The sequence below is a fragment of the Cucumis melo genome, chromosome 11, assembly GCF_025177605.1.
Source record: "Cucumis melo cultivar AY chromosome 11, USDA_Cmelo_AY_1.0, whole genome shotgun sequence".
NCBI classification, from domain to species: domain Eukaryota; kingdom Viridiplantae; phylum Streptophyta; class Magnoliopsida; order Cucurbitales; family Cucurbitaceae; genus Cucumis; species Cucumis melo.
Genome location: NC_066867.1, coordinates 769186 through 791141, shown reverse-complemented (window position 1 = coordinate 791141; position 21956 = coordinate 769186). Strand labels below are relative to the sequence as shown.

General features: G+C 32.1%; 2 protein-coding genes across 2 annotated transcripts; both read left to right on the top strand.

Moving 5' to 3' along the window:
- The first annotated feature begins 2218 nt into the window (after positions 1-2218).
- On the top strand, positions 2219-11309 carry LOC103499665 (golgin candidate 5). The gene is made up of 20 exons (XM_008462707.3): positions 2219-2606; positions 2929-3142; positions 3627-4738; positions 5041-5112; positions 5834-5908; positions 6303-6417; positions 6705-6766; positions 6855-6902; positions 7152-7436; positions 7533-7592; positions 7726-7809; positions 7908-7973; positions 8056-8154; positions 8229-8447; positions 9323-9437; positions 9507-9727; positions 9985-10044; positions 10140-10253; positions 10719-10793; positions 10867-11309. The coding sequence occupies exons 2-20, from the start codon at positions 2995-2997 to the stop codon at positions 10903-10905; spliced, it is 3069 nt and encodes a 1022-aa protein (XP_008460929.2). The 5' UTR covers positions 2219-2606; positions 2929-2994; the 3' UTR covers positions 10906-11309.
- A 7635-nt stretch (positions 11310-18944) lies between these two features.
- LOC103499734 ((-)-alpha-terpineol synthase-like) lies at positions 18945-21793 on the top strand. The gene is made up of 6 exons (XM_008462807.2): positions 18945-19188; positions 19973-20354; positions 20543-20761; positions 20897-21035; positions 21159-21407; positions 21497-21793. The coding sequence occupies exons 1-6, from the start codon at positions 18945-18947 to the stop codon at positions 21791-21793; spliced, it is 1530 nt and encodes a 509-aa protein (XP_008461029.2).
- The last annotated feature ends 163 nt before the right edge of the window (positions 21794-21956 follow it).

Below are 21956 nucleotides of genomic sequence, written 5' to 3'. Positions count from 1 at the left end.
TCTCGGGCCAAAGTTGCCCGGAGATGGTCCTGAGCTAATTAATTAAGAATATTAGCATTATGTTATATGATTTCTGGCCAAAATTGCCCAAGCTAAAGAATATCAGCATCATGTAATATGATTTTGTTGGGCCAAAGTTACCTCGAGATGACATCAAGCTAAAGAACATAAACATTATGTAATGTGATCTCGGGCTAAGGTTGCTCCGAGATATCCTTGAGTTTAAAAACATAAGCTAAAATGGAAACTAAAAACTAAGACCTAGACAATTTTTAGTCATTTTTAGGAAAATATCTTAGCCATATATAAAAGAGGGTGATCAACGTGGAAGCTCCCTATCACTTTTTTGTGGGTTAATCATTTTTTAGTCAACATATAGAAGAAAATTATTGAATTTTTTCTCCAGCAAGCTAAGTTCAACCTCATGACTTCTTCCTAACAATAATAGACTTTCTCAAAGGTCTAAAAGATTTTCTGTGTTGAACATTGGTCTATTGTATCGCCAAGGTTATTGGTTGACTTGTTTATTAATAGACACACATAAAGACTTCATTAGAGCTAAGTTAACACAAATATAATATAGATTAGTTTAAATTTCATTTTTAGTCAGAGATGGAAGAATATTGAGGAATTTCTTGAACAAGAGCTCCCCTTCATGGCTTCCTCCAGTCATAGGCAAAATGACATTGTCAAACGACCTTGTAAAGCATCGGACAATCTCCATTTCTTTAAGGTTGTTCCTGTTGATGCTCTCTAGGAACAAAAGTTTGTAAGCAAAAATTATTCTAATATCCAAAGTCTCTTGTTACGTTGTTTGCCTTATTTGTCTCTCTATTTTCAAAATTTTAATGAAAAATACACTTTCTCGGTGACGCACTTGACCGAGAGAGATCGAGAAATTTCCTTTAAAGAGTTTTTAAAATTTGGAAAGAATCTCAAGGTCGATCTCGGTCGAGATTGACCGCAAGAAAAGTAACATTACGATTTTTTCTAAAACTGTGTTACTATTGAAATATAAAACAAAAAAGGTATTATTTTTTCAAAATTCCCCTCAATTGAATTTGAAATTAAGGTTGTTTACTGCACAATATAGCAATTTTACTTACAATGATCCAATAATGATTGCAAAGACAAACAAAAAAGTAAAATATTAAATTTTAAATTCAATTTAATCTTGACGCTCCCATAAGAACTTTTGCTAGCACGAGGCTATTTAAATATATTGATATGAGCGTTGAGTCTACTTATTAAGTAAACACACACGCAACAAAAGAGGTCAAAAGGGTTTTTCGAAGAAATATAGAGAAAGTTTGTGAGTAAGCTTAAATCTTCCGATAAACACACTATCTGTAGTTGGATGTCATTCAATTTTTTTTTTAAAAAAAATGAACATGGTAAAACTTTTGCTAAAATGAATGATATCTAGATAGTTATTTGCTAACTTTGATGAACTAGATCGATTAGGGGGAAAACTAGAGGAAGATCTATTCAAAAGAATGTTGAACTAATAAAAAGTTAAAAACTAAATGAAAAGGGCTAGCACAGTTGTTGGGGGAGATAAACAATGGATGTGATAGAGTATTTCTATTGAGGAATCACTAGCATGTTTTTTTTTTTGAATAGTGAGGTTTGAATTTTATTGCATGCATGTCTATAATTTCTCTACCGTCTTATTTTATTAAAGAAAATTTGAGGAAAACAATCTTAGAAAGTATGAAAATAGTGCATGGGACGTCTCAAGTCTAGAAAAGAAAGATTAAAACAAAAATGCGTGTTAAGGTCATATGTAGTGCATGTGATAATGTTTAAAATGTGCTATCTTATCCGATCCTACGTGTTGATTCTTTGATTTTGTAGGTGTTAAGCATAATTTGAGTGAGAACATAACGAGCTAAACTTGAGGTTTTAGAAATAAACTGGAACAAGAATTAATATTTAATATTTAAACCATTGATATCTAGCGTCACGGCGACATGATAATGTAGCAACCATCATTTTCGTGCAATGCATGAACCATTGCAAAACTATAGGTTTTGATCAGAAATTAGAGTTTCGCCCTGTAACTATTAGTTAAAATGTTAATTATTTTTAGTAGTAATCTTTTTTGTTTCATTTTTTTTTTATACTTCGAAAGAATTCTTACAATAAACAAATGAAAAATGAAAAAAAATGTTTATTTTAAAATAATAATAATAAATTAAATAGTGAGTTTTCATCATTTCTTCTATTTTCCTTTCCTTTCCTTTCCCTTTCTCTTTCTTTCGCGATTTCTTTCCTCTCCCAGCTCTCTAACGTCAATCCGAAGGCAACCATCACGAGGTGGCGACACCCTCTTTCCCGGCGAGGAACCTGTGGCGGCGGTGGCCCTGAATCAGATCTGTGTATCTGACAGCACCCCTGGTGTGAAGCAACCAACGCCGAACTTCCCGTTTCCAATTGTGCACCGCGCGATCATTCTCCATGCTAGATTTCGAATTCAAAGCCAATTGTCTAGCGAAATTGTCTGCAGCTTAATTGAGGAAATCCATTATGTGATTACGGGATCCTGTGGCATCCATTCCTCCTATCAATACTCGATTGGATCCTTTCCCGCGGTCGATGACGAGGTTCTTACTTCCTCTTCAGATTGCCCACTGCCTATTCTGATCCATTTTTATGTGGATCTTGCAACATCTATTTTTTTTCTATCAATTTTTCGTTTCTTGCATTATGTTATCATTGGTGTGAAGGAAATGCATTAATTAGATGATGCATTCGATGGCATTGAAGCTCACTTGGGAAACCCATTGCCTTCATATCATATTGCTAATTGTCAAATACTGCTACCCGCTAAATTTTGTTGATTTCGTAGTTACTCTTATTTTTTTATACTCAAGAAGCTTTCTTTGTTAATTGAATTCTTTCTCCTCATTTCTTTCTTTTTTTCAGTGTTAGCTCGGGACTTCATATGCTGGCATTAGTTGATTGAATTGTGGATCTATCGTTTGTTCTTGAATGGCGTGGTTTAGTGGGAGGGTTTCTTTGGGTAATTTTGCGGATATTGCTGGTGCGGTAAATAAGCTCCAAGAGAGCGTGAAGAATATTGAGAAGAATTTTGACTCTGCTCTTGGGTTTGAAGAGAAGTCGGAATCCAGCAGCGATGGTAATTATACACTCTAAATTATGTTGCAATTACCATTTGTTATATGGATGAACATTTTGTGTACATTATGTAATCTGAAGGAAAGCTCAAACGATTCAGAAAAGGCATTTTTCTGCTTAGACAGTTTATTATGGAATGATTAATGTGAATAAATATTAAAGATAGTCTCGTTCCAAATTCTTTTTCATGTGAAGTTGTTTACAATGATGTGCTCTTTCCTACTATTTATCTGCTACTGCTAGTTGAGCCACTAGTTTTGCTTGGAATAAAGCACAAAATGGAGAAATTTAAAAAGTTGGTCGATAAATCTAATAGCCATAAAGTTGAAGTTAATTTTATTTTTCAGGTGTGTGTTTATAGTTGTTCTTGCATTTCCATTATTAATCCATGATCCTTGAAGCTCAGGAATTGGTTGATGTTTTTACAAACACCGCCAGTTCTTTAGCCAATTGTTTTCATGTTCTCTTTTATGCTGTCCTTGTAGCTCCTGGATTCTGGCAATCGGCTACTGAAGGGAAAGCACTCTTCGATCCAGTTAGGGCATTAATTGGGCAGCCTAAAACTGATGAAAATGCTGTAGACGACTCCTCAAGTGAATCACAATCTTCACCAAGGCCCCTTGATGTTGGGGAGGCATCAGAGAAACAGGACTCTTCACAGCTTCAATCTGATTTGAATAAGAAGGAAGATGTTGAAACTGAGCAGTCAGTTTCTTCTTCTCCGAAGGAGCCAACTGGTGGAAAATATGTTGAAGTGCCCACAGAAAAGGATGATGAAAGGGCCGATGTACAAAAGGAAAGCCAAGGAGAAGCAGATTCTGAATCACCAGTCACACCTCTTGAAGTTCTTGGACCTTCTGTTCAGAATTATGAAGTATCGGATTCTTCAGCTGAAGCCAATCATGAATCACCAAGAATGTCTATTGAAAGTCCCGAACCAACTACCGAAACCTCAGATTCTGTTCACAATCTGCAGCAGAAAGAGTTTTCAGAAATGGAAGCTTCCAAACATCCAGAGATAGATATCAAGTCAGGAGCAACTGATATATATCAAGATGAAGGAAGTAATAAGCTGTCGGTTGAATCCCAGAGTTCTTTTGATGTGGAGCATAGCAGAAGTATGGAACCAGTATTACTAGCAGATAGGGTAAATGAACCAATGGTTGAGGTAGAGAGTACCGATACATTAGAAACAGAAGAAAAGGAGGCCTTAAAAACGATTCCACATATTGAATCTGAGTCATTTAATGATAATCAGGGTGAAGGTGGCAGTGAAACTTCTAGTGTACATTCTGGTAGCACTGAGGTAAAAGAAGGTGCTCGTGACGTTTCTGGAAGCGAATTGTCAAATGCTCCTCTTTTCGATGAGGCTTCTCTTCGAATTTCTAGTTCAGATTCTCATGAAAGTGATATGTCAATTAAAGTAAATGAAATGGAGCAGCACCCCAAAGATAGCGAGAAAGAAACTAAAGAGCGAGGTTTGAGCTCAGAGGCAAATATACCTATTCATTTAGATTCTATGCATGAACTAGAGAAGGTGAAGGGTGAGATGAAAATGATGGAAACAGCATTGCAAGGTGCAGCAAGACAAGCTCAGGTACTTCATGTGGCAAAACATTGCCTACAACCTTGTAGCTAAAGATACTCTTGGTTGAGATCAGAGATTTGAATTCCCCCACCCTTTCATGTTGTTGAACTCTCTAGAAAGATTCATTTTGAACCTAAAGCTTTTTACGTGATTATTCTTGCTATTGAAAAATGGCTAAATTTGACTGAGCAGTGAGCAGTAGATAAGTAGAGATTAGATCATCTAGGGCACTTACCTAACAAGTGATCTCTGAAATGTTCCTTCACTTGTACTTTTCTCTCTTGTGAAGTACTGAATCTGATTTCTTGCAGGCAAAGGCTGATGAAATTGCAAAATTGATGAATGATAATGAGCATTTGAATACTGTGATCGAGGAATTAAAGGTATTTTATTTATAATTTCATATCAATTAATATCTTAATTTATCTTTCGTTTTTGAGTAGTTAGGTGTGATGGTTGATAGAGGAAGGCCACTTTAGAGACACTCTAGGCAAATAAACAAATGAATGAACTTGAGATTTGACTCATATCATTGTACTCTACACAATTTTAATTCTGATTTTTTTCTGACGTTCCTTTCTGCCATTACTTTGACGTATCTAACCAAGGTCCCGCTATGGTGTAAACCAAAAGAAGGGTCTTTATTAACCAACTGCTAGTTTAACCATGAACTACAACTAATCTCCATAATTAATTTACAAATGATCCTATAGCATTACATTTTTTTCCTTTTTGAAACTATGGATAGAAGAACTATCTCAACAATTGAATTTGGTATCTCTGATATTGGAGGTGTATTGCCATTTTTTAAAGTTTCTTCTTAGACGATGTCCTTGCTTTTTTCTTTTTTTCTTTTCTTTTCTTTTTTTAATATGTGTCTGGTGGGGGTGGAGGATTTCATTATTGAACTTTTGCTATTTTCTTCATTTGAACATTCTTTTGGTCAATATGTTGTCATCTCATCACTCAATTACCAACTGTAGAAGATACTGTACAGATATTCAACATATTTTACACTGTACAAACTAATTTGCCCTTCATCCCTGCCCCTGTGTAGAGAGGAGATGAAATATCAGTTACTCACGTTCCTCATTAATTATACAGAAAAAATCCAGTGATGCAGAAATTGAATCATTGCGAGAGGAATACCACCAAAGAGTCTCAGTTCTTGAAAAGAAGGTTTGTCGTTTCTTTTTCATTTTATTTTTCCAACATCTTTGACATGGAGATGGGTGTAGCCTAGCCTGCATGTATTACTCTTTCACTAAAAGTAGTTATGTCAGTTTGATATTTTTAAAAGCTTTTTGTTTTTATCATCCTTTCACACTTTTTCCAATATTGGGCTTGGTGTATGAAGTTTGAAATCCAATTGATGGCATCAACAATAAGTTTATATTTCTACCAAGCATCATTGGAGTTTTGGTAGTCAAGTCAGTATATGTTGATTTACTTGCATCACATTCTAGATGAAATTTAGCAACTGCTTAGAAAAGATGAACGGAATCGCTGCAAATTACATTTCTATTTTATTCTATTGGGTGATATCTAATGCTTTTGTATCTTAACATTACAGGTATATGCTCTTACTAAGGAGAGGGATTCACTTAGGAGGGAGCAAAATAGAAAAAGTGATGTGGCTGCACTTTTGAAGGAAAAAGATGAAATAATTAATCAAGTCATGGCAGAAGGTGAGGAAATTCATAGCCTTTCTTATGTATGTCTAGTGATATTTTATTTCTTCTAATTTCTGCAGAAATGAAAATTTTTCTTAAACCAAAAAAGAATTCTGCAGAAATGAAAACTGTATAGTTTCTTTACTTATTGGATGGTTATTGTTGGGGAATAAAATGTAAGAAACGGTTCTTTTGATCTTAAATATGTAGACCTAATAGGATAATGCATGTAAGAGTGTCCAATTGGGAAGTTTTTCTTTCTATGCGACTATAACCATGTTCGATATTTGTCCACCAACCAGGTGAGGAGCTTTCAAAGAAACAGGCTGCTCAAGAATCTCAAATTAGGAAATTAAGGGCCCAGGTATTCTCAGGTTCCCTTTCACTGGGATTTTTGGCAACAAATTATATTGCTCAGATGAATATTAATTTGATTTGTTTCTGGAGGCTAGATCAGAGAGCTTGAAGAAGAGAAGAAGGGATTAATTACCAAGCTTCAGGTAACTAAATTGTCAGGTTCTTGTTTGATAGACATTGGATTAGATTTAATTGGATGACGAATAATGTTCAAAATGTCTTTGATCCCACACTATCAATTTTTTTTAGTATGCTTTTAGAATATTTTTCATTGAACTATGGTGGAGGCACAGAGGGTCCCATTTTGATTTTTATCTTTGCAGAATTTATGGTTTGTTGCACCTATCATTTGCGAAAAGTCATTTCTCATGCATCTTACCCTTCAATTATAGGTGGAAGAAAACAAAGTAGATAGCATCAAGAGGGACAAAACTGCTACAGAGAAGTTGCTGCAAGAAACAATAGAAAAGCACCAAACAGAACTAGCAGCACAGAAAGAGTATTATACAACTGCCTTAACTGCCGCCAAGGAGGCCGAAGCACTAGCAGAGGCACGTGCAAACAGTGAAGCCAAAACTGAGCTAGAAAGTCGACTTAGAGAGGCTGAGGAACGTGAAACAATGCTAGTTCAGACACTTGAAGAATTAAGACAAACTTTAAGTAGGAAGGAGCAGCAGGTTTTCCTTTTGTTCCTCTAAAAACTTTTCATTGTAGGAAAGTGGGCTTATTTAAGAAATTGCAGTCTCAAGACTAACATTAATTTTTCTCTGCAGGCCGTGTTTAGAGAAGATATGCTTCGTAGGGACATCGAGGACCTTCAAAAGCGTTACCAAGTTTGTGGCATTTCCTATTTCAGTGCTAGTCCTTCTGATTTCCCTGGAACTGAGTGCTAGAAAAGATAAAGGGAAAATGTTGGAAATAACTTTGTGATCTTTTATTTATATATTAGTGATTATCGTTTTACAGGCAAGTGAAAGACGTTGCGAGGAGTTGATCACTCAAGTCCCAGAGTCTACAAGACCTCTTTTGAGGCAGATTGAAGCAATGCAGGCCAGTGCATCTTAAATGCATTTGGAGATCTTATTTATTTCTTTATACTCCCAATTCAGGCTTTTGACTTATCTTGTATCCTCATGTCATGATAACAGGAAACAACTGCTAGAAGGGCAGAAGCGTGGGCTGCTGTTGAAAGATCTCTTAACTCTAGGCTTCAGGTTGCTTTGGATTTATTCTGGACCATATACTGTTTGTGCAGCATATGGACATGCCTGTATTGAGTTTTTATTGAATCCACAGGAAGCAGAAGCGAAAGCTGCTGCTGCTGAAGAAAGAGAGCGATCTATAAATGAACGCTTGTCCCAAACCTTATCTAGAATTAATGTTCTCGAGGCGCAGGTTCTTATCGCTAATGGTTTTCATCTTCCACCTTTTATTTTCAAATATTACCTAATATCAGAACTGTTTTGCAGGTTTCTTGCCTCAGAGCAGAACAGACTCAATTAAGCAAAACCCTTGAGAAGGAGAGGCAGAGAGCAGCTGAAATCAGGCAGGAGTATCTTGCAGCAAAAGAGGAAGCTGACACTCAAGAAGGTCGTGTAAACCAACTTGAGGAAGAAATGAGGGAACTTAGAAGGAAACACAAGGAAGAGTTGCAAGAATCTCTGAGGCATAGGGAGCTGCTGCAGCAGGTCTTGGTTCTTATACAAACTTATAGCCCCTTTAACCTTAGGAAGTACGTCTCGTCTGTAGTGGAAGTTTTCATGTTAGGTGCACATCTGGGATATGAACACACCTTCGACATAAATCCACCGTGCAACACGCTTGAACATAGTTTTACCTGACTTGTATGTCATTCCATAACTCTGGAGACACCATGTTGTTTTGAAAAAACATGTTATACATAAATGGTTGACACATTAGGACACTTAGATAAACTAAAGCACTTCTTCGACAAGAAATAATCTGTTAATTGATGCATAGGCCTCCATTCCTAAAGCAAAACAACTTGCTATTTCAAAAATTCTGGCATGACATTTTGGTTTTATCTTTTAACATATCTCACATTTGTTAAATGTTGAAATTTGCTTACATGGACAGTTTTTCCCCAAAGTATATTTTAGTTGATATTTTTTATTTGTTCGGTTTGTGTCATGTCTTTACCCATGTTTTGAAGTGGTTCTACCTTTTTCCAGCTTTTCCCCAGTAAAATATGTTTCCGTTACTCATTTCCACTAATCTCTAAAGAGGAGTTCAAGTATTGATTACTCAAATGGAAGATGCCCAGGTTCTTGTTGCAGATTTGGGTATCATACACTTTAGTTGTTACTAATGTAATCACGTCCTTTCTCTGACCTACTAGATATCTAGCAATTAAAACCAGATTTCTGGTGTTAAGTTTGCATAAGAGCTGTCTATTTTTCTTGCTAGGCTGGGAAGGTGGGACATTTTATCAGATGTTGTGGGGGAGTTCAATTACCACTCAACTTCCACATAAATTGTGTGTTAAGAATTTAACGCTTTTATTTAAGGCTTATAACTTTTACTTTTGTTTAATTTCTGACAGGAGATTGAGAAGGAGAAAAATGCCAGATCAGATTTGGAGAGGAAAGCTCATCTCCATTCTACTGCTGTGGCCGATCATAGTCCCATAAAAAGGCATAATTCAAGTTTTGAGAATGGTATGGTTCTTTCCTTTGATGACATTATTTTTCATGGTGTATTGTCGCCTAATACTGTTTAAAGTGCAGGTGACTTGGCACGTAAGCTCTCAACTTCTAGTAGCCTAGGAAGCATGGAGGAAAGCTATTTTCTTCAAGCATCTTTAGGGTCGTCTGAAAGTTTATCTGATAGGAAAATCACTGGGGATGTACCCATGAGTCCATACTATATGAAGAGTATGACTTCTGGTTCTTTGGAGGCTGCTCTTCGTCAGAAGGAAGGGGAACTGGCATCTTATGTCTCCCGATTGGTTTGTCTTTTTAATACCTTGGAACTCTTCAATTCATACATGTTACAACTTTTAATTCATAGGGAACGACTTAATTCTGGCCTTCAACCAGTTTATTGGTCTATATAATTTACGAACTTCATTAAAACAAGATCTTCCAAGTTAGGTTTAAATTGTTACAACTTCTAGTTTATAGGGGGAATAAATTGTTACACTGAAGTTCCATTTTATCCTATAGTTCAAACTTTAGCTCTAATTTCATTTATTTTTTTTACCAGAAATCAATTGAATCTATCCGTGACTCTCTTGCTGAGGAGCTAGTGAAGTTAACCTCACAGGTTGGTATTGACCCATAACATGCTATTCTCTTTACGCCATTGAGCTTGATGCCAATCGCTGACTTCACATTTATATTGATTCTTTTGGCGCACAGAGTGAGAAGTTAAGGGCTGAGGCCGGTATGTTACCAGGCATTCGAGCAGAACTTGAAGCACTAAGAAGAAGGCACTCTGCTGCGCTAGAGCTTATGGGAGAGCGCGATGAGGAGGTACTAACAATCTCTTACTTTGTGGAACTTTAAATAAATTGGACATGTGGTGAAAGCACAGTGCTTGCTCCTCCCGTGTTTAGATTTGATTATCCTATTGTGGTTGATAGATATTCAGTCTGATTATCCTATTGTGGTTGATAGATATTCAGTCGGATTGAGAATATTATCTTTTTTCAAATAACTTATCTGAAATTCACATTAGTTCATCAAGCCACCTGAGCATGGAATCACTAGAATGTACATAACATCACATCATGAGAAAGTATTAGATTGCGTCAACCATGCGGTGCTAAAAGTTTTGGCTGTTGAGGAATGCCCCACATTTTTATTCGTTAGAGAATCAATAACACATTGTTAGTTTAAGATTGCATTGGGAGGTGAACTAAATATCCATCATTAATGACCGAGTTTCTTCCATAGAAGGATTTAGATCTAATGAAGTACAATTAATTGCTGCTGCAGCTGGAGGAACTTCGTGCAGATATTGTTGATTTGAAGGAGATGTACAGAGAACAAGTGAACTTACTTGTCAACAAGGTATTTAATTTACCACGATTTTGCAATACAAAAGGCTTTAATGTTCCTAATCTTTCTCTCCACTCTCTTGCAGATTCAGATAATGAGTTCGTCGTCAATGGGTACAGCCTGAGAAGTAACTTCGGACCATACAGCATAGCAATGCGAGTCGTTACAACTCAGCGATTGGTATTGAGACGGGTAGTATGAAGATTTTGTGTATGTAATGAATAGTATATACATGAAAAGAAACTGATGTTTTTTTGAAAGTGTTACATAATTCCCAACGGCATTGTAATTTTACATTATATCTTTCATTTTTAGTGTATTTGTTACAGCATTGAGTTATGCTTTCACGGCTCGAATAAGCTTTCCCATTTTGCCCTTGCCAAAAGTTGAATTTTCCAATATGTAGGTGAGGAGAGCTTTGGAAATGGGAATGGTCAGTGTAGCTTTTGATGGGGAAATCAAGAACAATGTATTGGTTTTATGAAGCATAAAGTAAAATCTAATTGGGGAGATAATTTGATTTATGAACACTTCGTATTCTATTTCATTCTTTTTTCTTTTAGTCTACGTGTCCCCCAACTTCGTATCTCAAAAACTTTCAAAACTACTTTTATCGTTAGTTTTAGATGAAAATTGTTAAAGTTTTATTTCAAAAATATCTTTCAACTATAGAAAAGTTTCAAAATTATCATTGAGCTTAAAAGAAAAAAAGTTAAAGAAAATATCATCATAATTAATATATGAACTAAAACTGTTAATATTTTCTATCCACAGTATAGTGTTAAACAGAATTCGTAAGTTTCATTAGAATTCACCAAAAAAATCTCTATCCTTAGTATAGTGGTAAATAGAATTCGTAAGTTTCATTAAAATGGTGAATTAGTGCCAAAACAAATATTACATTTGCATGCAAGTCTAATTTTTGTTTTGTGAAAATGATGTCGTTTATGTTTTTGGTTTTTCTCTCGAGACAATGCTCGTCAAGAACAATATCCTTGTTGACAGTCGCTGCCTAGGAAATTAGGGGTTATTTTATGCGCAGGTTCGGAATCTAATGCCTAGGAATAAAATGTCTGTAGGCTTATCTTATGTGGTTTTGATGCCCGAAAATTAGAAATGGCCTATGTTTGGAGTGTAGGATTTGAAAATCTAGATTTGTGCATAATTAGGAAATTTAGGTTTCTAATACCTGTGTTTGGATGCTGGTCTTACATTCCTAGGTTTAACTTGCTTAGTTTTTTTTCCTTCGAATTGTACATCATAAATTTTACCATATATCAATTATTAAATTGAAATGTTTTCTAAACAAAAGTTAAAAAAAAAAAAAAAAGTTTTTATTTTTTAATTATCTAACTCTTTGCTCTATATAGTTTAGTTATGAAGTTTGAAATTTTTCTTGATTTAGTTTTAATTTTAGAAAAGACAATGGTGTCTTTTAAAAAAAAAAAAAAACTTACGAGACTTAATTGATTTTAATTTAGCATTGCTTTTTAAAATGTACAACATTATCTAATTTTACCATTTTTTTCTAAAAAACAAGTTTAAAAAAGTGTTTTTGTTTTCTTTTTAAATTATGTAACTCTTTCCTCTATATGATTTAGCTATGAAGTTTGAAAATTTTCTTGATTTAGTTTCGATTTTAGAAAAGACAATGTTGTCTTTTAAAAAAAGAAAAAAACTTGTGAGATTTACTTAATTTTAATTTAGAATTGCTTTAGAAAAATACTAGATTATCTTCTTTTACAATTTTTTTCTTAAAAATAAAAGTTTCAACAAATTGTTTTTTTATGTAACTTTTTTCTCTGTACAAAGTAAAATAAGTTTTTTCAATTTAGTTTTGATTTTAAAAAAAGACAGTGGTATTTTTTTATATTAAAAAAAAACTTGTGAAACTTACTTAATTTTAATTTAGCATTGCTTAAAAAAAAAAGTAGATTATCTTCTTTTACAATTTTCCTCTTAAAAACAAAAGTTTTAACATAATGTTTTATTACAAAGTTCAGTTAGTAATAAGTTGTTAATTTGACTTTCATTTTAAAATCCAAAGTAACAAAAATCCTAGAAATTTGCTTTCTTCTTTAATTTTTTTTTGGTTATTTTTTTAAGATATCCGTTTTCTGGTATTAAAATTTTAATATTATATGAATTTTAAATTTTATAATTTAATTTCGCTATTTTAAAATAAGTTGAAGCCGATCGTTTTTAAAATTCAACTTTTTACAAATCTCATGTACTTAGTAAACATTATTATTCTTTGTATAACAAGCTTATATTGCATCAACCATAGTTATTTTTAGGCAAATTTTTTTAAGAAAAAAAAGCTAGTAGCACTCACCTCTTTTGTTTTTATAAAAAATCAGGATTATTGTTATTCACAAACAGAGGTTTTAAGCGAGTTCTTTGTTTATAAAAAACATGTGTAGCCCTTCTGTTTTTATTACAAGTGAACAATATAAATTAACTTAAAAAAGAAAAAAATAATATTACAAATTAAATTTCAAACAAAGTATTCTTAAAAGTTAAAATAAACAATTTGACAAATATAACACAATCATAATATACAAAACATGAATGTACTAACAAAGAAATTAAAAACGCAAAAGTCCATATACAAATGTAGGAAAGAAAAGAACACATTACGTAATGGTAAGTGTCTATGCAAGGCAAGGCAAAGCAAGACAAACCTACAAAAAAAAAAACAAAAAAAAAACGGTCAATGAAACGAGATAAGTGGAACCAATACAATTGAACTTACTTTTTGATAGTTGGGAAACAAAGAAAAGTCCACATTAACAAAGCAAAATATACATACCCAAAACAAAATATGAAAGAACAATGGAAAAAGAAAGTGCATTAGTTAACAAGGAAAATAATAGTATAAGAAAATAATAATAATAATAACAATAATAATAATAATAATAATAATAATAATAATAATAATAATATATAAAACAAAGTCTATATAAAATAGATGTAAAATAATTATCACTCAATGATACGAGAGAATGTTATGACCTCAACGTCAAAGAAAATAAATTTTAGATACAAATCAAGAGGTTGTGTGTTTAGAAATGAAGGAGAAGTACTCTATTTAAAACAAATGTTGGTGTGAACTAATAAATTTTTACTTTCAAATTACTCAACCACCGTTAATAAATAAAGAAATAATGATTACTATGTATTAAATACAAATAAAATAAAAATAAGATTTCTAAATTTTAAAATTTTCAACCACCAAAAGTAAACATTAAATCTTTTTAATACAAATACAACTACTCCATATATAAATAAAAATAAGATTTCTAAATTTAAATATCTCTCAACTACGTCAAATCGCTAAAATGTATTGTTTTGTCAAATTTAAATTTCTCAACTACCAAATAAACAAATCAAGGATAACCAAAACGTTTTAAAACTTAATCAACACTAAGATTACACAAACTTGATTTAGAAACTTTGATTTAAAAAAGTAATAAAAATATTAAAGCTTGATGTTTAAAAACAAACAAATAACTAAAATGTTCTAAAACTTAATCAACACCATAACTGCAAATTATTTACCTACTTTAATTTAGAAGAGTAATAAAAAATTGAAGCTTGATATTTTAAAACAACCGGTTAATGAGCATCTAAGCTTCACATAACCAAGAATTCAGGATCAATATAATGTGAATGCAATGCACACACGAAGAACCTAAGATTATTATTATTAGATTCGTAAGCAGAAATCTAGTGAAAAAGGGGTTACTGAGCATTGTTTTTGTGCCTTAACTACAAAATGTCATAAGACAAAACTGTAATGTATTTTCAAAGGGTGGACACAAAGAGAAACATCATAAAGTTAAGCTATTAGTCATGAAAAAAAAAAACAATTCCGAAAGAGAACAAACTTTTGAAACTAAGTGCAGATATAACGAACCTATACAATTGTATTGATCACTCATCTGCTCCAACTATGGTTCCTTGATGGTATCTATGTTAGCGAACTTCCATATATCCTTGTTCTTGACATGACATTTCTACAAAATAAGGCAAAGAAAAATAAGCCACTGAATGATTTGAGTGTGCAACAAACTTTGTATGTGAGTGTGAAGAAGACAAACCTTGTTAATAAGGGCATAAGATAGTGACACAAGTTCAATATCATTTCCATCAGAAACTAATTAACTCATCCTCCACTTTTTCAGATTGGGTAATGGAAACTCCATCAAGCATATCCACCTTTCTCACCTGATGCAACAATTATGAGCATAGTTCATAATAAATTCACAACAACTCATGGGCAATATCCTATCTAGAGCAAACTACTCAATGAAATTTGAACCAAGGACGACATCTAGGCATGTCGGGCTAAAAAAATGAATTAAAAACAATAGTAACTCCAATTCCAACTTGTTTTTTTTTCTCTACAAGAAATAAGCTTTTCAATAATAATAAGAAAGTAAGCAAGAATCAAAGTATTGAAGCAATGTCCAGATTATCTAACACATACAAAACACTGCCACGGAGAGTTATAGTATGAACAATATGTCACTTTCTTTTTTTTTTTTTTAATATATTCATGAGCATCCAAAGTTAACTCGTCACCTTTGAAGAAGGTCCCATTAATCAATGACAATGCCAAGGATTCTTTTAATATGATAGTTTAATTTTAGTACTAAACCGAAATTTGAATTTCTAACAGGACTGGTAATGAGATTCAAACGGGTGTTGCCCAGAATAAATTTTAACTTCTATGACTACACAGACTAAGAACGGGAAAAGTAATAAAAATTAATAAAAAAAAACAAAAAGTGTATCTTGCAATACAGAACAGAAAAAAAAAACACAGGAAAAAAGGAACCTTACAATAAAAAAGTGCATGCATTACAGAAAAAACACAGGAAAAAATACCTTACAAGTTAGAGATGCATGCATTACAGAAAAAACACAGAAAAAAATGAACCTTAACAAAGAAATGCATGCAGGAAAAAGAAAAGAAAGAAAGAACCTTACAACAAAATCGAGAATAGAAAAGATAGAACAAACAAAAAAAATGGAACAAAGCAATACAAAAAAAAAAAAAAAAAAAAAGAATAAAGAAAGCATTAAAAAATTACAAAAAAAAAAAAAAAAAAGCATTACACCCGCGAATAAATATGTCTTTTCTCCGTTGGCATCCGATTTTCTCTTACCGTTGTTTCTTTGTATGAGACAAAAAAATAAAGAGACCTCCGCCGAAAGATTATTCTTGTCGAAAGAAGAGAAAAATGAGGAGATGAAGAGACATAGAGGAGACGAAGAGGCTAGGGACTGAACGAGAGTGTGAAGAAGAGATGGGAAGAGAGACGATAAGAGATCCGCAAGAAAAAAAATAAGAGGAGAGAGATTTTTTTCTTTTTTCATTTTGTACAAACATTTAATCCCCCGATTTACCCTCTTTCTTAATCTCTTACTTTCAGACTGCAGACCAAACATGAGCTTAAGATTTCAAGAGGTCAGATTCCTTTATACTATTGAAGCTATGAAGAATTTACTTTAGAAGGTTAAATAAAATTTTCTTATGACATTTGGCGCCACTCATAATTATTGTTTATTATTTATTTTAATAGTGATCAATAAAATATGAGATGTTTAAAAATGAACATAAAAATCATATTTCTCTTCAAGGTCAATTTATTTAATTTAATACGAAAAAAAATAAATTTCTTTCTTTGAAAGAGTATTGTAAGATGCTAATATCTTTCTTATAAAAAAAAACTCCAAAACATCCGAACAATTTTAGCATATTTTTTTGGAGTCTAATCAGGCTGTCTAAATCAACAATGGTGGCAACTCCGTTTTTCAAATTGGTAACCAAGTTGGCCGCTCCATGTAGCAAACTCATAGCGACAATTATATATGGATGATAGTCAATGAATTTGTATGAACTAAAAATAATTGTATTCACAACAATTCAATAAGTTTCCAAGTATATATATATATATATATATATATATATATATAAACTAGTGAAGATATATTGGTAAAACATAATTTTTGTCCCTGCTCTTAAATTTGTTTAATTTTAATATCTAGACTTTCAACTCTTCAATATTAGTACATATAGTTTAAAATAAATCTTAAATTCAGTTCTTACTACTAATTTCTGAGTTGTTTTCTAAAATCCTTTTATTATATATATATCTAAAGTCCAATATTAGAATGGAAGATTTAAAGTAGAAATATTAAATTTGAATAAATTTGAAAGTATAAAAAATTAAAACCATACTTTTGCATCTATTTCAAAGAGCGTTTGCAAAAATAGTAAAAAAAAAAAAAGAAAAAATTATGATAATAGGACCTATGTCACTACATTTTATAAATTGCAAAAGTAGTAAATTTAAAAGTGGACAACCTTCTGGTAGCCATATGGTAGTCCTTTGATAGCTCTATGGTATATCTAATTAGTTGTCATATTTGCAATATACAAAAAAGATGTGTTATGAGCTTCTTTTTTATTTTATTTTTTTTGTCATCTGATGCAATTTTTCCATATTAGTTGTCATATTTTTTTTAATTTTACTTTTTGAAGTATATTCGAATTCTTATGACATGACACCTTCTTTTTTCATAAAATAAAAGAAATAATAAATATGTTTTAATTGAAACATCTTACTATGTGAACAAAAAAACATTATACATGTTTCACATTTTCAAATTTAATTGTCGTCATAGGTAGGGATAGAAGAAAACGTTAATTGATATATTGACTCATTCTCTCTTCCTATTTTTTGGTTTTGCTGACATAAAAAGCGAGAATATAGTTATCATTCATAAAGTAAGAATATCATTTTCAAAGCTTGTCATTTCAATCATTATACAATCAAGAATGAAATAAAATCCAAGACAATAATGTTCTAATAAACGTGGGAAGTTTATTCAATTTTCCTATACACGGTTTGTGTTTTTCGTCCTTTGTCTTTTTTTGTGTTTTTCTTAGCTTTCTTGTGTTTTTCTTCTTTATTGTTTTGAACATTTCTCTTAAGTTCTAGTCCACATTTCGATTTGGGGGTTGTGTGGACCTTGGAAAACAATCGACATCACGATTAACACGCCAACATTAATTCTTACACGATGCAACAATTTCTTCTCGACGTCCTTTCTTTCATAAACACCTTCTAATTGTCAATTTTTGTAAAATTAGTAAATTAGTTACCAAATCTACAATAATCTAAGGCAATTTAGAAAAAAAAAATTATCGGTTTAATCTTCCCTTTATATGATTCTAACATTCATGTTTCTATTATCTTTTGTAAATCTCTTTTTCTAAGGTACAAAACAATTTCATTTAGTGAAGAAAAGCAAAAGTACTACATTGGATAAAAGTTCAATAGTTGTTTGAGTCTATTACATGACATGTGGCAGTGGCTGATTCATCCAAACGTGAGAAGATAATGTTTATGTGATGAACATATGTTATTGGATATTTATAGTGTGAACAGGACGTGGCCATAATAGTTAGTGATTCGATCAAACCACGTTTTCATTTAGGGCTTTCTTAGAATCATCACCGGTTGCTTTAATAACTCAAACCAACATAGTTCCTCAGGAGGAGATGTATAAAAGCGTTACACTTTCTTCCATTTTCTCAACTACAAACTAACAGTAGTACTTTTCAGTCATAAAAGCATAAGGAGATCAGAGCTAGAGATATTATTTTATTTGTTTTGTGAATATATATATGACAATGGCTATTCTTCATCATCCTCTTCTTTCCCCCATCTCTTTTTTCACCTCCACACAAAACAGTCTTCCTTCTCATCCTAAATTCTATGTTTTTTCTCAAATCGTTAAACAATCGCCTACGGTTCGAAAAGCTTGCAATGATTCTGTCGTCCGACGATCTGCAAATTACCAACCTCCTATTTGGAAGCATGAGTTTGTTCAATCCTTGCAGAGTGAATTCATGGTATAGTATGTTGATAAAATTTAAAACTATTATGTGCTATGACTTTTTTTCATGTTATTTTTCTCCTATTTTACACTGAGAAATGGTATACTTTAAACCAAGGATTTTTGGAATAGTAATAAATGTCTTGACTACGATACGATGTTTCGAGTTTTGAATTAGATTTTTATGTTATATTATTTCAGGATGATAGATGTTTTAATCGAAGGGAGGTGCTAATAAGAAGAGTGAAAATGATGCTCAATAATGAAGAATCATTGGTTGATGATAGTTTGAAAGGATTGGAAGTTGTTGATGAATTGCAAAGATTGGGAATCTCATATCACTTTCAAATGGAAATAAATCAAATATTAGAGATTATCAATGGAAGATTCAACAATGGAGAAGAAGGTTTAGAATGGAACAACAACAGAAGTTTATATGCCACATCTCTCCATTTTAGAATTTTAAGGCAACATGGCTATCACATCCCTGAAGGTAATGAACCCATATCATCGTTTTTGAACTTATTTGGTTATGATTTTGCTTTCCTTTTTCTTTAAACTTATTTGATTACCATCCATTTAAGTTCTAAGTCAAATTCTTACAAGTAAAAACAAGTTTTTCTCAGAACTATGTGACATTCTATCTTTTGGTTATAATTTTGTTTTTGTTTCTTTTTTATTTTATATATTTACTCTTTAATTTTCCTCCCAAATTTTAGACAATGGCTCTTTCTTTTGGTAAAAAAATATATTAGATGGAGGACAGCTATTGGTTATGTTAAAAAAAATCTTCTAACAAACCGAAGCTTCTTCAATATAGTCATATATGGCAGTATGAAGATTTGTTTGCACAGTATGCTTTGAAATTCTCCCTGACATGAACTAAATTATAACTTTCTCCGAATCATAAAAATTAAATTTATACTTTAACGAAATAGTAATTTATGATAGTGTAAATTAAAAACATTTTTTTTATTATAGTAAAATGAATCAAAATATTTACAAAATAAATAGAGCAAATTTTCATATATATCACTGATAGACATTGGTAGCATTCTGTGAATGTCATCTATTAATGATATTAATAGGTATTGATAGAAATCTATCAGTATCTATCGGTATCTATCACTGATAAAATATGAAATTTTATTGTGTTTTATAAGTATTTTTAATAGTTTTGTCATTTACAACAATTCTTCTCAACAAAATCTAGGTTAACTTATTAAAAAATTATCTAAAGTCTTATTGTTAAAGTATTTTTCATTGATTACATGCAGGCGTGTTCAAGGAGTTTAAGAATGACATAGAAAATTTGGATAATATTTGTGAGGTGAAAGCTAAAGGAATGTTATCATTGTATGAAGCTTCATTCTTAGCAATGGAAGGTGAAAGCTTTTTGGATGAAGCCAGACAATTTGCCGTCCAACATCTTTCAAAATACCTTAAATCTAATAATAATGATCAAATCATTTGTACTATGATAAGACATGCTCTTCAACTCCCATTTCATTGGAGAATGCCAAGATTGGAGGCTAGGTGGTTTATCGATAATGTGTATCAAACAAAACCCAACTCAAATCCGGTGTTGTTGAATTTAGCCAAATTAGACTTCAACATTGTCCAATCCATTCATCAAGATGACCTAAAAGATGTCTCTAGGTAATTAATTAAAAAGGGTCTATTTGAAATGATTTTTTACGATACCATACTAAAAAGAACTATATATTTTTACATAGTAAAACAGTTTAAAAAGTCGTTTCAAATAAGTTCTTAGCTACATTTAATACGTTTTCATACCTCTTTATTGATATATTGTAGTGTGGGATGTTTTGGTGTATATGAATTAGGTGGTGGAAGAGCACAGGGCTTGGAGAGAAACTTGAGTTTGCAAGAGATAGATTGATGGCTAATTTCTTTTGGTCTGTGGGAATGGGATGTGAACCTCATCTTCAATATCTTAGAACAATGTCTACAAAAATTGCTTCATTAATAACCATTATTGATGATGTTTATGACGTCTATGGAACTCTGGACGAACTTGAACTTTTTACCGATGCTGTTGAGAGGTAATTTAATAGCCATTAAATCCAACCAAATTTAACCATAGAATACTCCACCAGTTACTAAGTTAATTTTGAGTATGGCTTTTATATGGTCTTTATATTTCATATTATACTGAAAAATGTGTATTAAATTTTCAGATGGGATATCGGAGCAATTGATTCATTACCGAACTACATGCAAATATGTTTTATTGCTCTCCACAACACCATCAATGACATGGCTTTTGATGCAATAAAGGATCATGGAGTGAATGTCATTCCATATTTAAGAAAAATGGTAAATATTTAATTTAATTCTTTTCTTTTTATTATTGGATATGATTTTTTGTGCTAATATGAAACTTAATTATATTATTATGAAATCCTAATTAATTCTTTTTACTATTAAATTGTTGTGTAGTGGACAGATTTATGCAAAACATTCTTGATCGAAGCAAAGTGGTATTACACAAATTACAAACCAACATTTGAAGAGTACTTAGAGAATGCATGGATTTCAGTATCAGGATCTCTTCTTCTTGTTCATGCTTACGTCTTCACCACAAATTCATTAACAATAGAGGCTTTGGAGTGCTTGCAACTTCATCCAAATATCATTCGATATTCATCCATCATCTTTCGTCTTGCCAATGACTTAGCTTCATCTTCGGTATATAATTCTTTTTAAATTTGTCTTAGTTATAATTTATACAGTACTAAATATTTCTTAGTATTGATTATGAGGTTTTTCTTATGTAGGAAGAAGCAAAGAGAGGAGAAGTCGCTAAATCTATACAATGTTACATGAATGACACGGGTGCTTCAGAACAAGAAGCACGACGATATCTTAAGGATTTGATTATGGAATCATGGAAGAAATTGAATGAAGAAGTTCAAACTTTGAATAATTCACCATTACTCTCCAAAAGTTTCATTGAAATTGCGTTAAATCTTGCTAGAATTTCTCATACTGTCTACCAATATAGAGATGGGCACACTGTTGAAGATCATGAGACCAAGGATCGTGTATTATCCTTGTTTATCAAGCCTGCTTAAATTCACACACATACACACTTTAAATAATGTATATTGTTGGCGATCAATGTGCATAGAATCATATAGTTTTTTTTGTAAAAGATACATAGTGTGGGTCAGTGAATCAAATAGATAGTTTAGGACATAGTTTATGTATATAATGAAAACTGATCTATACTCAGAT

Excerpts from the sequence above, each read along its gene's own strand:
- LOC103499665 (XM_008462707.3), top strand. The coding sequence starts at position 2,995 with ATGGCGTGGTTTAGTGGGAGGGTTTCTTTGGGTAATTTTGCGGATATT. Across the intron at positions 7,810-7,907 it reads GGCAGATTGAAGCAATGCAG|GAAACAACTGCTAGAAGGGC; the intron begins GCCAGTGCATCT and ends TCATGATAACAG. Across the intron at positions 9,438-9,506 it reads TAATTCAAGTTTTGAGAATG|GTGACTTGGCACGTAAGCTC; the intron begins GTATGGTTCTTT and ends TTTAAAGTGCAG.
- LOC103499734 (XM_008462807.2), top strand. The coding sequence starts at position 18,945 with ATGATGCTCAATAATGAAGAATCATTGGTTGATGATAGTTTGAAAGGA. Across the intron at positions 19,189-19,972 it reads TGGCTATCACATCCCTGAAG|GCGTGTTCAAGGAGTTTAAG; the intron begins GTAATGAACCCA and ends GATTACATGCAG. Across the intron at positions 21,036-21,158 it reads TTCCATATTTAAGAAAAATG|TGGACAGATTTATGCAAAAC; the intron begins GTAAATATTTAA and ends ATTGTTGTGTAG.